Source organism: Apostichopus japonicus, chromosome 15, assembly GCF_037975245.1.
Source record: "Apostichopus japonicus isolate 1M-3 chromosome 15, ASM3797524v1, whole genome shotgun sequence".
Classification (NCBI taxonomy): Eukaryota; Metazoa; Echinodermata; class Holothuroidea; order Aspidochirotida; family Stichopodidae; genus Apostichopus; species Apostichopus japonicus.
The window spans coordinates 13893058-13908004 of NC_092575.1; the positions used below are offsets into that span (position 1 = coordinate 13893058).

Genomic DNA, 14947 nt, shown 5'->3' on the forward strand with positions numbered 1-14947 from the left:
ATGTTGATTACGATGTACGATGTAGAATTGATACTTAAATATTCGATAGAGAACAAGGGGGTAAAACGTGGAGTGCTGTTTGGTCGTCCCATGTTTACGCGGGAATCGAAACTCACACCACAACACTGCCAGTCAGCCCTTACTCCACAGAGCTATCTGACCACTTTGATGTAGAAATAAGCTTCGTCATATCTTTGAAGGACAAACCAAATACATCCTTTATCTATACAATACTCAGAAGTCTCCAAAGACCATCGTTACTGTAAAGTACAACGGTTTAGCCGGCAATGGCCTTCGTGGAAAGAATTGTCAATGAATGCGGCAAAAGGGTTATAAGCAACAACATATTTAAGTTAAAAATTCGTTTCTATTCCGTTCAAGACGCATAGCTGGATGTTAATGTTTGACTAACTTGAAACTCTATTCCTTGTCACCTTCATTTAACATCCAACTTGACTTTTATTAGGAAATATCAAATTTTATTTGAATATAGACTATATTTTAAGCTTAATGGTTCACAGATCACACCCTTACTTGATCAAGTGACGTTTTTGAACTGTGCGAATCTATAATAACCATCCTGATTGGCAATTACAAAGCATCATTTTCTGCACAAATTAATAAGAATATAGCCTTACGTTTTCTTCAAATTTTGACCAAACTCAACAACGCTCCTATGCAGGAAGGGAAGAACGAAAGTTAAATGGAAGAACAAAAGCAAAACTAATTTCGCACAGTAAATAAAATACATTACATAGTCATATATCATCTAAATGCGGTACAACTTACATAGTCGAAACATGGTGAACATTATTTCAAACGTATATGGCTCCATTTTGCAACTAAGCACTCTCCAGGTTTGAAACAAATGTATTAAGCGACACCGTACCCTTAAACACTTCTCATGAAGGACACAACATCTTGGCACCTCCTACACTAAAGGTGGTTGCGCCCTTGCTGGTTGGTTGCTAGAGACCATGTATAGAGACTTTGCTTACTACTGAAACCAATTGGCTGCGCTTTTAATGGGTTCTTTGGAGCAGGTTGCTAAGGAATAGTTATAGTTTTGGAGGTCTGTGGTGATTCGATCAATCAACAGTTTGGATATAACATATCCCATCAAATATAGCCTCCTCCAAGCTTTTGTCCATCGGGCACATTTGCTGAGATCCCGGAAATCATTCGAGTCACAAGAATCTCATATAATTAGTTTCATTGCCGGAACCTTCGATTCGACGTGTAAATCAATTCAGTTCATCGTTTTCACACGTCTTGACTCAACATTAATTGGAACGAAGAAGAAATCTTTACAAATAAGAAAAAAATCATTATTTAATCCTTTGGAACTTTTAACTCGTTTTACTTGCAGTGACGAATCAGTAAATTATAGGTTTCTCAGCCTAACCAGTAATCAACCTAAGTGAAAGATCCGTAATCCGTATACCCTCTACTCGAAGCTACTGGGAGTCCAACCCGTAAGTCTAACACGAAATGTCTTCCGCCATTACAATATTCCCTGTCACTTCAAAAAATTTCGTAATCAGTTACGTCATCATACTCATTCCCTTCTTCGTCTGTCACACCTGCTACAGTCGGGTTCTCTGTCTTACTAATATTATCATCTCTTACGTCATTTGAAGTGCGACGTCTACGCCTTCTTCGAGAACATAATACCACAAAGCTGACAACCAGTATGCTGGATACTAAGCAAGGGACCAATACATACAGAGTGATTATCACAGGAGGCGGCGTATACATCTTGGTATCCTTGCCAGACGTTGAACTTCCTTCTCGGAATTCTGTGACAGCTCGAAGGTGTGTTGTTGATGGTAAAGAATGTAACGGCCAGGCGTTTGAACGAACAAAGTCGAAGACGCATTCACTGTCTTCCGTGGGAGTCATATCTAAGTCAACTTTGCGCCGCACGGCTGAACATTTCCATAGAGAGTTTGCACAGTTTTGGACGTAAGCACTTTGCGTCGTTTGCCACCTATCCATATATGATGGACTGGTGACGGCTTCGTGAGAGCAATTTCCTGACGAGAAGATCTGAAGTTGGATAGCCGCAACAAGATCATCATTAACGACACATGTCACAAAGAATCTCTCTATCGACTCCCCAGATTTTGACGTCGTTACAGGGTTCTCCACTTCATCAGCTCTACAAGTTGGTATTGGGGGAGTAGAATAATCATTTAACAGGCGAAATCTGTGACTAAGAATGACACCATCTGGATTAAAAACAGTACCCTCGGTGAGGATTAGGTCGTAAGTCCCCGCGTCGTTGGACATTACATCTCTAACTATGAAAGAAATTTCAGCCGTTATTTCATTTCGTTCCATGAAGTCTTCACGGTCGATATTTGAGATGCTGAACGAATAACGACCGCTGGAATAGATATCATTAAACCAAAATCTGCCTTTAAAATCAAAGTTCGGCTTTGTATAATTACTCGATACAATATTTGTCGTGAAGTTCAGATACACCCAACAGAAACCTAAATCATCAACAGAGAACGACACAGGGGGAAATGCGACATCACAATCTGTTGACGTTACGTAACAATTAGTATACCTCACATTGGTCGGATGTTCGCATTGAAGCCTGCAATGGTTCTCGGGTAAAGGTGTTCCGAAGACGCATGAAAGAATATTGAACAGAGATAACAATTTGAACCCCATCCTGGAAGAAAATATACGATATTTGTACGCTATCTAATTCTATGGAATGTTCTCGTTGATCGTATACCAACAATGCACGTTAGGCTACTGTATATATTGTGATACAAGTTGACCCGTCTCGTTTTACGTCTGATGGAAGACTAATGACTAGAGCCTAATGACTTTCGAAGTGCTCTAAATTCCGTGTTGCCAAGCTTACGATTTGCACAAAATTGATCTTTTTTTCACAAAAAATTATAACATATTTTTCCCCAGTTAAGAGAAGGTTTTGCAAATTGAAGTAATATAAATCCTATCAATCATCCAATATGAAGAGTTGCTCTGTAATTTTAGATGAAATTAAAACGAAACCATAAACTGAACTTGTTATCGCATAACCTTCTGTGCTGCTCAGCCCTTAAAAAGTCTAGTAATTAAGAAGCCTGAGTAACTTTTACTTTTACAAAGTGAAGTGCATGATCTTATCCATCTTCCAATATGGAGAGTTGCTCTGTAATTTTACAATGAAATTTAAACGAAACCGTAAATTTAACTGGTTATCAAATAACTTTTTTTGCTGTTCAGGCCACTTAATATATCGGGATCTAATAACTTTTACTTTCTGTCTTAATTAAAACAAATAACAAGAGATAAGGAAAACTGAATGTTGAGTGAGTGTGCTTAAAAACTAACGACATTGTTTTGGAATTCTATAGCCTTACCGACAGTCAACAGTCATTCAACGTGTATGCTAAGATTAAACATTAATTTTACAAGACAATTCCAATGTTTACAATAGTCTTCTAAAGAACGAAAGCAAGTTGAGAAGATAAGGAGAGTTGCTTTTAAAAAATATATATATTTCATATCATGTCGTTATTATATTTGGTAAAGGTGGAGTGTTAGCTCAGTGTAGATGAGTCTAGCTCAGTGTAGCTCAGTCTAGGAGTGTTAGCTCAGTGGTTAACGCCGGTGCTTTTCAATCATAAGGTCCCGAGTTCGAGTCACTCCAAGATTAATGTATGTCGTCCAGTTACAGAGTTGTTGACAATTGACAATGTATAGTCATGGACGTTAAATATGAATCTAAGAGACTGACTTCGGTCAGCTTGCGGCATTGATAAGCCTATGAGGCTTCTTCGCGAGTTCCTGCTTGCAGGAGGATCTAAAATACATACATACAAAAGTACGGTTGACACCATCGACCCAATCCCAGCCGATTACAACAAATACTACTTCCCAGAAATTGGGGTACCATGGATCACGCCAAGGATTTTCCATAGGTCTGTGTGAGGTGGTGCAGGGGTAGGTAGATACAAGTTCGGCAACTGGAATGTACGTATATCTCTGTTATGGTAATTTCTAAATACGTATTTGGAACATTCACGAATGTATTGGAAGATGCGCCGGCAATATTAAGGAGAAACAACCCTATATGAAGCTGTCATCAGCATTTGCTACAACAATGATGACAGTAGTAATCCTGATATTCTGTATCGGTCGAAAGGTTCAACTTCGTTAACAATATTCCGTTGGTCCTTATTGTAAGTTGGATGAGACAGGGAGAAGTGAATACTGCACAGTCAACCAGTAAATATACTACTTCAGATGTATGTTTACCTGTCAATTGAGTAAATCATAGCTGAGAACGAAAGTATAAACAGAAAACAGTGGAACTTGTTTCATCATCTGAATCGAAACTCTATTGTCTCATTCCCGGCTACTACCGATTTAGGTCAAATAACCAGTTCACTGATACGTACTTCGTTCTTGTGCTCCCTGTGAACTTTGCTATACAGCTATACCCGAGAATGACACAGTTTTTACTATCCAGTACAGAAACCGTACAGGATGCTACACAGTAAATCTCGCGGTGCTAACAGTGGTACAACTCTGAGAGGGGATAAATGACCACTCTGGTTTTGCTCCGTGGTTTATTTTATTCCTCAAGTACTTGGTTTTCATCTATGCTTTGATAATCTCCTATATATGCAGAATAATATAGTGTCTTCTTTCAAAACACTACAAGCAAAAGAGGAGTTTCCGGGCCATTAAATAAGGAATTGAGCTTCCTGACCGTACATGACGCATGCTCATGTTGTACATTTCCAGTCGATGTTTCCTTATATTTTACTATAAGGCTAATGCAAATTTAGTCACGTTTTGATAAGGTTTCGTTTGCTAATTTAAGACCTTCAGTTCAGCTACACAAGTAATACACCGTAGGCCTTAGCGAAAGATCGGAATTACGCAAAGTTTCAGATTAGTCTCTCAATGCCTTTGACATCGGTCCCCGTGCACTTGGTATCGGCAACCGCTCACGTAGTTTACTGTGTGTATGATACATTGCACCTCATTGACCATCAGTGCGCATAAAAGGATGTCCGCATTACATCCGCGCCCTGGCACTAAACGGAATTTTGCTGGGTAAGTGTACAAAAGTAAGGAGGGTTGGGATGGGGGGGGGTTACATAGGATGGGCACAGTGATATAGGGTCGACTTTCCAATTGAAGGGTTGTGGTAACATAGAAGTGTGTGTGTGTGTGTGTTTCGGCCTCATCATGTGAATAATTGGATTATGGCTTAGAAATCATGCTCCCTGCAACGATTTTGCAGCGAATTTGTGAGTGTATCGTGTAATATTGACAACATGACATAATTTTCGTAAAGGTTGCAAAATCAATACAATATCAGCCTCAACTTTCTAGTGAAATGTTTCAATAAGAAAGAAATTCGACCTGGAGCATTGTTGTGACTGTTGGTAAGATGACGTCACGTGTCAAAAGGGTAGCCTATCTTTTTGAGACATATATAGATATTTTACTAACGTATTTAGTAAGCCTACTTTATTCTGCGAGAACGTCCTACAAACACGTATTGTAGACCGGGGTGTCGTGTGATGAATTATGTACTCCTATGGGATTGGAAGAAACTGATAGATATATCTATTTCATTCGATATATTTCGATCTCTTTCACACTATGTGACAGTCTCTTCCCATCAAGAACATTAACATGTTACATGTCCCATTGACAATGTGGCAAACTGACAGATGCCAATTTAAATTCGACATATTGTGATTTTCTTCCAATCAGAACCCCGGAATCTGCATGAGCGTTGAGAACGCGAGAAACTGCTAGGAACCGAGACATATGTCGATTTCTTTCACGTATGACTTACGGCATGTCATAGGCGTACTATAAAGCGCGCACACATTTACGTACCAAACGCAATATACCACGATATACAGACTGTATAGTCTAGAGCAAGACTACAGACATATACCACCAAATCTCATGTATTTACATGCACGTGACTTCGTTGGATAAGAAGCGAAACAGGGTTGTGCGTTATAATAATAATAATTACATTAACAAATAAACAAATAAACATAAATGTTGTTCAAGAGCACATATCAATTATGCAGAAGGTCCCAGGTGTAATGCTAGCCGGATTAACAAATTGTAAATCGATGACATCTGCTAACATCTATGTTGTCTGTTGTTAATGAAACTGAATTTTGATTGTCACAAAGGAATGTAGCTGATCAATTCAGCAATGGCGTGCGGTGGATCTCTGGTTAGAAAAGTGGGACGACATATCTATAAGCAGCGCCCCCCCCCACAAAGGGGTAAAGAAAATCAAGTGAAGGAACCGTTGTCCTAGACTCTGTCCCGTGTTTCTACTCCTATCGTGTATATCTGATAGTAATTTATATAGAGATTCCAGGAGGTTCCTTAAGGCTTATGTATTGTTTACAATTTAGTGGTCGCCAGCATACGATGGACATTGTCACTACCATAATAACTGGACCAAACTGTGAATATTTTCTGTTCATATATAGGTCGGTACTGCAGGTTTGTCGAGTCCTTTGTGGTAAATAAACATTTTAGTGCTAGTTACTCAGTCTGTAATCAACACTTCATCCCTTCTGTGCAAACATCCACATTGACCTGGAAAAAGAGACGATGAGGTCAAATTATTGAGATAAATTCTCGACGTAAGAATTACTGCAGTATAGAGGTATTCTATTTCTCCATAGAAGCTATTTTGTTAATCATTCACAAGTGGTTATTTTAATGTTAAGTATTAATCCTTACTTGAAACAATATTTAACTTGGTTTTGACGTTTACATTTCGAGCAGTTTCGTATTTGAAATAGTGGATGCGTTGTAGTAGAGTTGTTTATTATAACATTTTTTTTATATTTCTGCTGCGTGAATATCACGTTATAAGGAAGGGTGAAGGGGGTGGGACTGTACATTGTTCGTTAAAGTATCAATATACAAGTAAATATATTTGCCACTTTATCTTATCCCAGGTGTAAATAAACCATGTACACATTTTATCTCTACTAGATTATAATGCATGCGCCAACTAATTAGGTTTAAATGTTGATCATTATCTATGTCTCAACATATTTACAACCTCTTTCACTTTTGCTCCATTAGTAATCTGAAGTATATTTTAGCTCAACTATATTTTAAGTGCCACTATTATAGGTTGTTAAACACTACTTTATAGCTTATCCTATAGGTAAAATTAAAATTAAAATTAATTAACCGTCCGGTCATTGAAGGCGTAAATATTAATGTTAAACTGGCAATCAAATCATGTTCTGTTAGCATCCTATAACCAATAGAGCACGCATGGATGACATTCAACATCATTTCTTGTCCTCGACAAGTTGTCATGCGTTGTTAACATGTTATTTAAAGACAAAATGTTACCTTTTCATATTGCATATGAGGAATTGACCAAATGGCCTGTGTGTCTTAGAATAATTAGTACTGCCATTTTAATTGATGAGCCTCAGATGTTGAATGGAACATTTCTCAAAAATCAAAAGTGGTGTAGCCTATATAATCTGGACTCTGGCAGCCTATTCGTTAACAGTTTACAACATATTTTGATTGACTTATCAAGATTGATAATATTATGATAACCATAGTTATCAGTATGGTTTGATTGACTCATTAGTATTTATAAAAACAATAGTTAAACATTAACGCATGCGCTGACTGGATTACTAACTTGAAGTACATGTAATTGAGATCTGAATGTATAAAACGAATGAAAACCCAAACCAGATCCTGGAAAATGTTTATATAGTAATTCATGAGAAAGAATGCAACATTCCTTTGAATATGGTTAGAAAACGATTTGAAGAGTTTTTAATATAGTTTCAAGATGTCTATTTCCCACACTGATGGTCTATATGGATGATCCTGGCTATTTTGAAGACGCTAGGGCACGACATGAACATTCAGGACGAACATTATGAAGAACATGGTATAACACATGAGATATATCTAAATCTTCTGATTGAAATATTTTTTAGATTGAAAAGAATTAGACACTAAGTCACTTCGGTCCAGGGCCCCGAGATTTCCAACGCCACACCTGCCACATCGGCCACACCGGCCTAGATGCTACACTGATCTAAACAGAATTACCCGTAATCAACGAGTTGTTCTTGCCCAATCCACAGCGGCTTCTCCGCCACCACAGTCTAAAATTTGGTCACCTGATATTGTTGGTCTAGATTCGCATCTACTATATACAATAATCATGTGATGCACTCATTAAGAACCTAGTAACGCAAATATGAAACGTCTTTTTCTTCAGCCAATCTTTCAGTTCTGTATTGTTCCAATAGGTACAGGATGAGGGGGGGGGGGGGCGGGGACATTTAAGTCACTTTTATCAGTTAATCACTTAAGTAGTTGATATTTCCAGAGTGATATGAATGATGGAAGCCTCCAATGACACTTCAAGTTTTACAAAAGAGTTTTATTTACACCACACCCTGTTCTTCAGTGGAAAGCAAACATTGCATTGCACAGCTGTTATTGATCACAGAGAACAAAACCTATGTGCAACACTGTTAACTAAAAGAGAGAATGGAAATTACTGTGGGTTCACACAGTTCAAAACCAAATAAATGATGCCTTTCTGTAACTGGGCAAAGCTCGATTTTGTGATCGTTTTTTCATTGTTGTTTTTTGGATACGAAACATTTGTCAGTATGTAAGATCTAACACATCAATCAGAGGCTTATACATCACTTTATTGTAATTTCATTGTATTTTCATACTTTTTCGTCCGTCAACTTTGATATAAAACACAACATAGTAATAATAATAAAAGTAATCCTTTTTTCTTTCATATTTGTGGCTGATGATTTTAAAATAACATAATATATGATAAAGTGATTTTCTTTTGGAGAGCAGACGATCTGATAGTGAACAACCATTGGTTGGACACTACCCCGACTTTCATTGAGAAGAACAACTTCACAATAACTTCGTAAGAAGAATATCTATAGAAATTTGGTTCTTAGAAAACACCGATTTATGAACATGTACAAAAATATTAAATAAATGTTAGTGTTCTGCATAACTTTCATTATGGATATAGGAGGTAACTATGAAGGTGAAATAATAGGATATGATGGTTTAAGGACAGGTCCCAATATTGCGCGTCCGTACAGTTGTTGACCTATCGATAGTCATTCAACTAGTGCAGAGTTGACAACATCTGGAAACAAACGTTCAACCTAACACAACCTATACTGATCTATCTTGATATATATTATATAATGCAGGTGCAGTGCACCTGATTTGAAAGGTAGGGATGGGGGAGGGAAGGGAATTTTCCCCGACTGATGTTGGTAGGGGCATGAACCTTCATGGACTTATTGTAGGCGGATCAAACATTTTTAGGAAAGAGTGGTGTGGCTGTGTGGTCGTTGACTGAGACTCCATGTAAAAGGTCTGGAGGTTCTCCAACATACCATAAAAGGGTTAAGAGATCAAACAAAGCATTTCTGAAGCATATTTAGACTGCAACTTAGGTATATACTGTGGTCTGAAGGCAAAGTTGTGCTACTAAATACACTTAAATTTTGAAAAAGTTCCCCGACTATACGTTTTCCCCCAACTGACGATGGATGTGACGGTGGACTATACGACCGGCTCTTTCCATTGCGCTAGCCAGTGCTGTTTGTGAGGCATCGCTTAGACCAATCATTATTGCTATTGCTGAGACCCAGGGATTCTATCCCAAGAAAAGCAGTGCGATTGCTACACATGATCCATCGAAGGTTTTGCATCATTTGGCCGCAAAGTTATTCTAATTCTAAAGGCGATGTTACAGAGTATCATCTATCTTCAATATTGTGCAAATTCTGACATCAACGCTCCCTGACTGAGTGTCATACTTGCCTACTGGATTACTCGCCATACAATGCTTTGGACAAAGTGACCCTTTCCATGCTTGTTGATCCTTCTTGGCCACATTTGGCAGTGATCCTTTCAAAGTAGTACATTTTAAATTGGGAACTCGTTTGATATGCCAAGGAAAAAGTGATTTTGGACAGTCGTGACAAAATCGGATCTTTCGACTAACGTTTCTAGTAGTTGATTCACAGTTTTTCAATGAAACTAGCCAAGCGTCCTTTCCATCTGGTGCGATTGCAATGCCGAGAAGAATTTGAGCAATCATTTCTGTTGGGTTACTGCATACCCTAATCTTTCCGTTCATGTCATTGCAGGGTTTATGCCAGTGCATCGACTTCATTATGAATGGTGCTTCTTCAGTTGTGTGCCTCCAAGGTGTTGCCAACTTAAAACCGTTCAAATTTCTTATACGTTTATCTAGGGTAAAACCATTTGCGCTTTCTGTGTCAGTCTCTTTTCCATTCGGTGTATACAACGAACCTTCGTGAGCTTTGAATCCATTCAATGCGTAGAACGTTCCATTCCAAAGTGGTGGAATTGTTTTTTCCAGTATCTCTAACTGGAGATCATTTAACACGACCATTATTACAACATCCGGTTGAATTTTTTCTGTGAATAAAGTTTCTTGAAAGAATCCAATGGCATCCCCGAAGAAGTCGTTGTTATCACTTACTTTCGTGTCATTGTGACATGTTATGTTTATATGTGTGCTATCATTCATGTGCTTCATACTGGCGCCCTCAATTCTGAAGTCCTGATATATCAACCTTAGATTACCGATTCGAACTTCCTCCATACCCCAGCATCTCCAGAGGACTGAATCCTTGAGATTTGTCTTCTCTTTCGTCCTTAGCGCCAAGTCTATTAAAGATAAAAATATACCCCTCTCGGTAGATCTGCCAAGAACAACGATGGTACTTGACACTGATGACAACGAAGCTCTCTCAAGGTCATCAGTCGTAAATATGTCGAAACTACATCTCCTAGGTTGTAGGACCCAACCACTCCTCAACGTGCCACGTTCATCTCCAGCAAGGTCTCGCGTTACCCAGTCCCCATCTAACCAAGATGGATCGTGTTGCTGAATGGTTTGACAAGATGGAAGCCTGTTGGCTTCTTTAACTCTTTCATTGACATCTATGGCTGACCCATTAATAATCAACGTAAATGGGCTCCCAGGAAGTTGTTTCTGGCTTGAACGTGAAATCTCCTCGACGTACAATTGATAATTACCTGGTATAGTTGGTGTGTAACTAAAATGTACTTCAAAGTGATCTCTTCTAACACTTGAAGGTGATATAGCAAAGATGTGTTGTTCCCCGACAGCCAAAATACTAAAGAAATGTTTTGTATGAATTGTTTTGTTTAATGATAAATCTACTTTTATTGTAATTTTGGCTTCAATTCCAACAGAAGCATGTAGCAGTCCTTCACCAAATACTTCACATTTACTTTCTGTTTTCGTACGAGCAACAATATCTATATTCCTACGTATCGGTCCGGTATTCGGTGTTGAAATGCACTTGGACAGGTTTCTCGTAAAAGGTTTCTCGTAAAAGGCTTTATTAATTGATAAATCAGTTATGTTTGAAACTGTCTTCCTTTGATAAACCGGCAAGGGCTTGAATGGTTTCATTCTAAGGGTATCATCCTCTGTGTGTCTGACATCGGTGTTGTAACCGAAGAAATCACCTGTTGAAAGATAAACGGTCACAGGTAACGTATGTAGATAATCAATTGATATTGGTTACTGCGAAGAAGAGGAAATTACTCCGTCCTAATATGATATGTTAATAACATATCATATTAGGACGGAGTAACATAATGTTATTAAAGCTAGTGAAACGTGACTGAAGACTTAGAGCATTACATCACCGTTTATTTACAGGATCGAGTGTTTTCATTCCCATTTAGATCCCTCTATTATGACTGTTATTGAGATGTAGGAGAAAGGCATGTAACACCAATAAAATTTATACCGTGCTCAACAGGCAAATCTTCGATGGAAGCAAACGAAAGGGATTCATTGACATGCTCAAACCTTTTCCTCTCAAACTCTAACTTCCTTCATAAAGGCCCATTAGGTGATACTACGACTGTGCTACATGAGTAAATTCGGGAGTAAATGTGGTTGCAGTAACCTTCCATCCCAAAAATATAGAAGCTACAGCCGATGTATTTCAAAAATGTACAGCGCTCAAAAGCGAAGATGTATTGAGAGATGACGTTATTGTACCTAGAACTTATACACTGGAATATCAGAGCTATACAGTTGAGCTGATGACCTTTCAACATTGATTATCAATTTAAGCAATGAATAACTATTGATGGCTGTAGCCTCTAGTTACTATGTGTGGATGGGTCAAAACATTGAATGCTTAGGAAATTGACTCTAAATGATATTTGGCCTTTGACATTCTACTCATCCCATATAAACGTAAGTATCAGAGATCATGGATTAAGGATGATTGGCCAGCGAATGCTAATTTAATTGCCTTGAAAGAAGCATCTGGATCATGGTTTTCATCTCACACCTTTCCTGCTTTACCATGTCGAATGCAAATTAATCGAAGGAAGAAGAGACTGGACATTGTTACACAATGTATGGTCTTTCCACCGCAAGAAATGAGAAAGATGGACTATTCACACAAAAAGTTGTTCCATTTTATCGAAGTGTATCAACGACTTTCAGCACATGATACCTTATCCCACAGGATAGGATATGATTGTGGCCTTACCAAGAGATCCACGATCATGTCGTAGGCTTACTACTACTATCAGTAGTACACGTGTGGGGTTAGGTTCCTCCACACAACCTTTGGCCTGCAAACTTTAGTTTCACTAGAACCATATATAGCCCAGAGTGCTGTTCACATATATTATGATAAGGCCCTTTTAAAGTAACATTTTGATAAGATTGACCATGGTGAATAAACGTGTGACTTAAAACTTCACTAACGACTAATGTCAATTAAAATTTGTCGATTTTGTATGGGAAAAAATGTTAAGCTGGCTTGACTGGAGTTAATCTAGATATACTGTCTAATTCTCTCTTCTTTTCCATTACAAATTTTTCATTAAATTTTTGTGAAGAACAGCTGTGTTGTGTGCTGTTATTTTCTCACACTTGAATGGCAAAGTCATCTTATCACCAGAATACGAATGCCCACGTGCAAATATGCAAATGTTGCCATATTGAAGTTGTTGGTTTCAGGAATCACTATACTTGGTAAGGATTGATAAGGATCCGAACTTGGCAAAATCTTTGATCATTTTCTTATATTGAAAAATAACTGAAAATTATCTTAAAATTTGATAAATTACAGTTTCAATTAAAAATTAATTTTTAATCGTTTTGTCATACGAACATCTTTCATGCTCATTAATATTTTCATTACAAAAACAGGTGATGCACTAATGAAAGCAAATGCAATACCAAATTTTCCAATCGTAGTCGATTGTCTCCTGTACTCCCAAGTTAAAAATCTTTTCAGCACAACATCGTATGATGGTATAAAGCTGAACATTTCCAAATCGTTAAGACGACATTGCTCCCACGTGTTCAAGGTTCTTTGCAACTGATCTCACTGAATTGTCCACGGTTAAGAAATGGCGGGTTGTTCACATAGGCTCCTTCGGGGACGGACAATGTTTTGATTCAAGAAACATTATGTAGGAATATGTTCACCAGGTTGAAATACTGAGGCACACTGCATCTTTGAGCTATTTCTCTGTCCGATACAGTTCCCAGCGAGAAGCGGACGTATATATATATGTGATAAAAGCAACAACAGCTTCTATTAGTAATAAGTTTAAAAGGTATACATCCTGTAATACAAAGAATGTGTTCATTTTGGGTCTTAAATAAGTTAGGTGCAGCTTTGACCACATCTGAATGAATGTTCTGTGAACTTGGTTATCACCTTCCTAAATAGGCCTATCTTCTTCAAATGCAACAGACTGGATTGCCCAACCAGCAAAGTCACCAATATAATCTTAAAAGCTCTTGTAGTGTTTTTTCATGCAAATAACTTCATCACTAAGTGATGTGAATGAAAGTTCTTCCTTCAATTCTTTTGCTGCTTCTACAGTTATTATGTGACATTACTAAGCTGTACGTTGTTCACAATTTAACAGTCTTACTGATTCTTCCTTGTGGAAGTGTAACTGGCTTCTTTGTTGCTTCCGAGTGGTCTACATAGAAAAACTTGCATTCTTGTGTTTCCATTTTATCTGTGGTACAACACTTGCATGGGAGGTACCTTAAATGTGGTTTAGGCATTTCGTTTAAGGAAACCTGTACCACCCTCCTTTCCGGTCATACATTAGTGCAGAATGACCGTAATGAGAGGTATCATGTGTGTTTGTAGGCCTTTCGACAATCATGTTTTGCAATTTGCATTGTAATGATATGTTCGCGGTAAGCATATATGTGATATCACGTAAACTGCTTTTTGTTTTACTGTAGCTCACGTTATCCCGCTGACTGAATCTTTAGCAGAAACCAAACTCTTCGAACAATTTACGCAGTCCTACGAGGTACAGTTAGGTAGCACGAAAGATGTTATATGTAAGCAGAGACGGGGTCATTAAAAACATCAGAGTACAACGAATTCCCAGACAAAGTTTACCATTGAGGACTGAAAAGATTTTACCAATTTATGATAAAACTATTATGATGTTTGACGGTACCTAGCGACGTTGCAAATAAGATACCTTACCTTGTTGTTCGGTGTCGATCCAACTTTCCGATACATTTTCTGATAAGTACGTTTGAAGCTGCAATTGAAAACTATTAGGTATATAGCTATGGAGATTTCTTCCGGAAGTGTGAAAGAGCACGGTTAGCACTAAGGACGATATTAGGACGCATATGAAACTTTTTGTTTTACCACGCAGTTCCATCCTAATTTAATTACTGTCTACGTTTTATCAACTGCCTGCACTGCTGCCAATATCTTCGATTCCCTGTGTAAACGAGTTTACTTGCTCTTGACACACTTTCCCCGTCAAAGTGACCAAAGTCCAAAGTCGGTTACCTATT

General features: G+C 38.0%; 1 protein-coding gene across 8 annotated transcripts in view; it reads right to left on the reverse strand.

Moving 5' to 3' along the window:
• Window positions 1-14947, reverse strand: part of LOC139980626 (uncharacterized) — a 96912-nt gene that overhangs the window by 49056 nt on the left and 32909 nt on the right. For 3 of the 8 annotated variants that reach the window (XM_071992413.1, XM_071992414.1, XM_071992415.1), the window contains exons 2-3: window positions 14625-14942; window positions 8712-11595 (exon numbers count right to left, since the gene is read on the reverse strand). The exons of 1 other annotated variant lie outside the window; for it this stretch is intronic. In XM_071992413.1, coding sequence (XP_071848514.1) covers window positions 9815-11595; window positions 14625-14808 — 1965 coding nt within the window. In that variant the 5' untranslated portion in view covers window positions 14809-14942 and the 3' untranslated portion in view covers window positions 8712-9814. 4 more of the 8 variants (XM_071992418.1, XM_071992419.1, XM_071992417.1 and 1 more) reach the window with 2 other exon arrangements.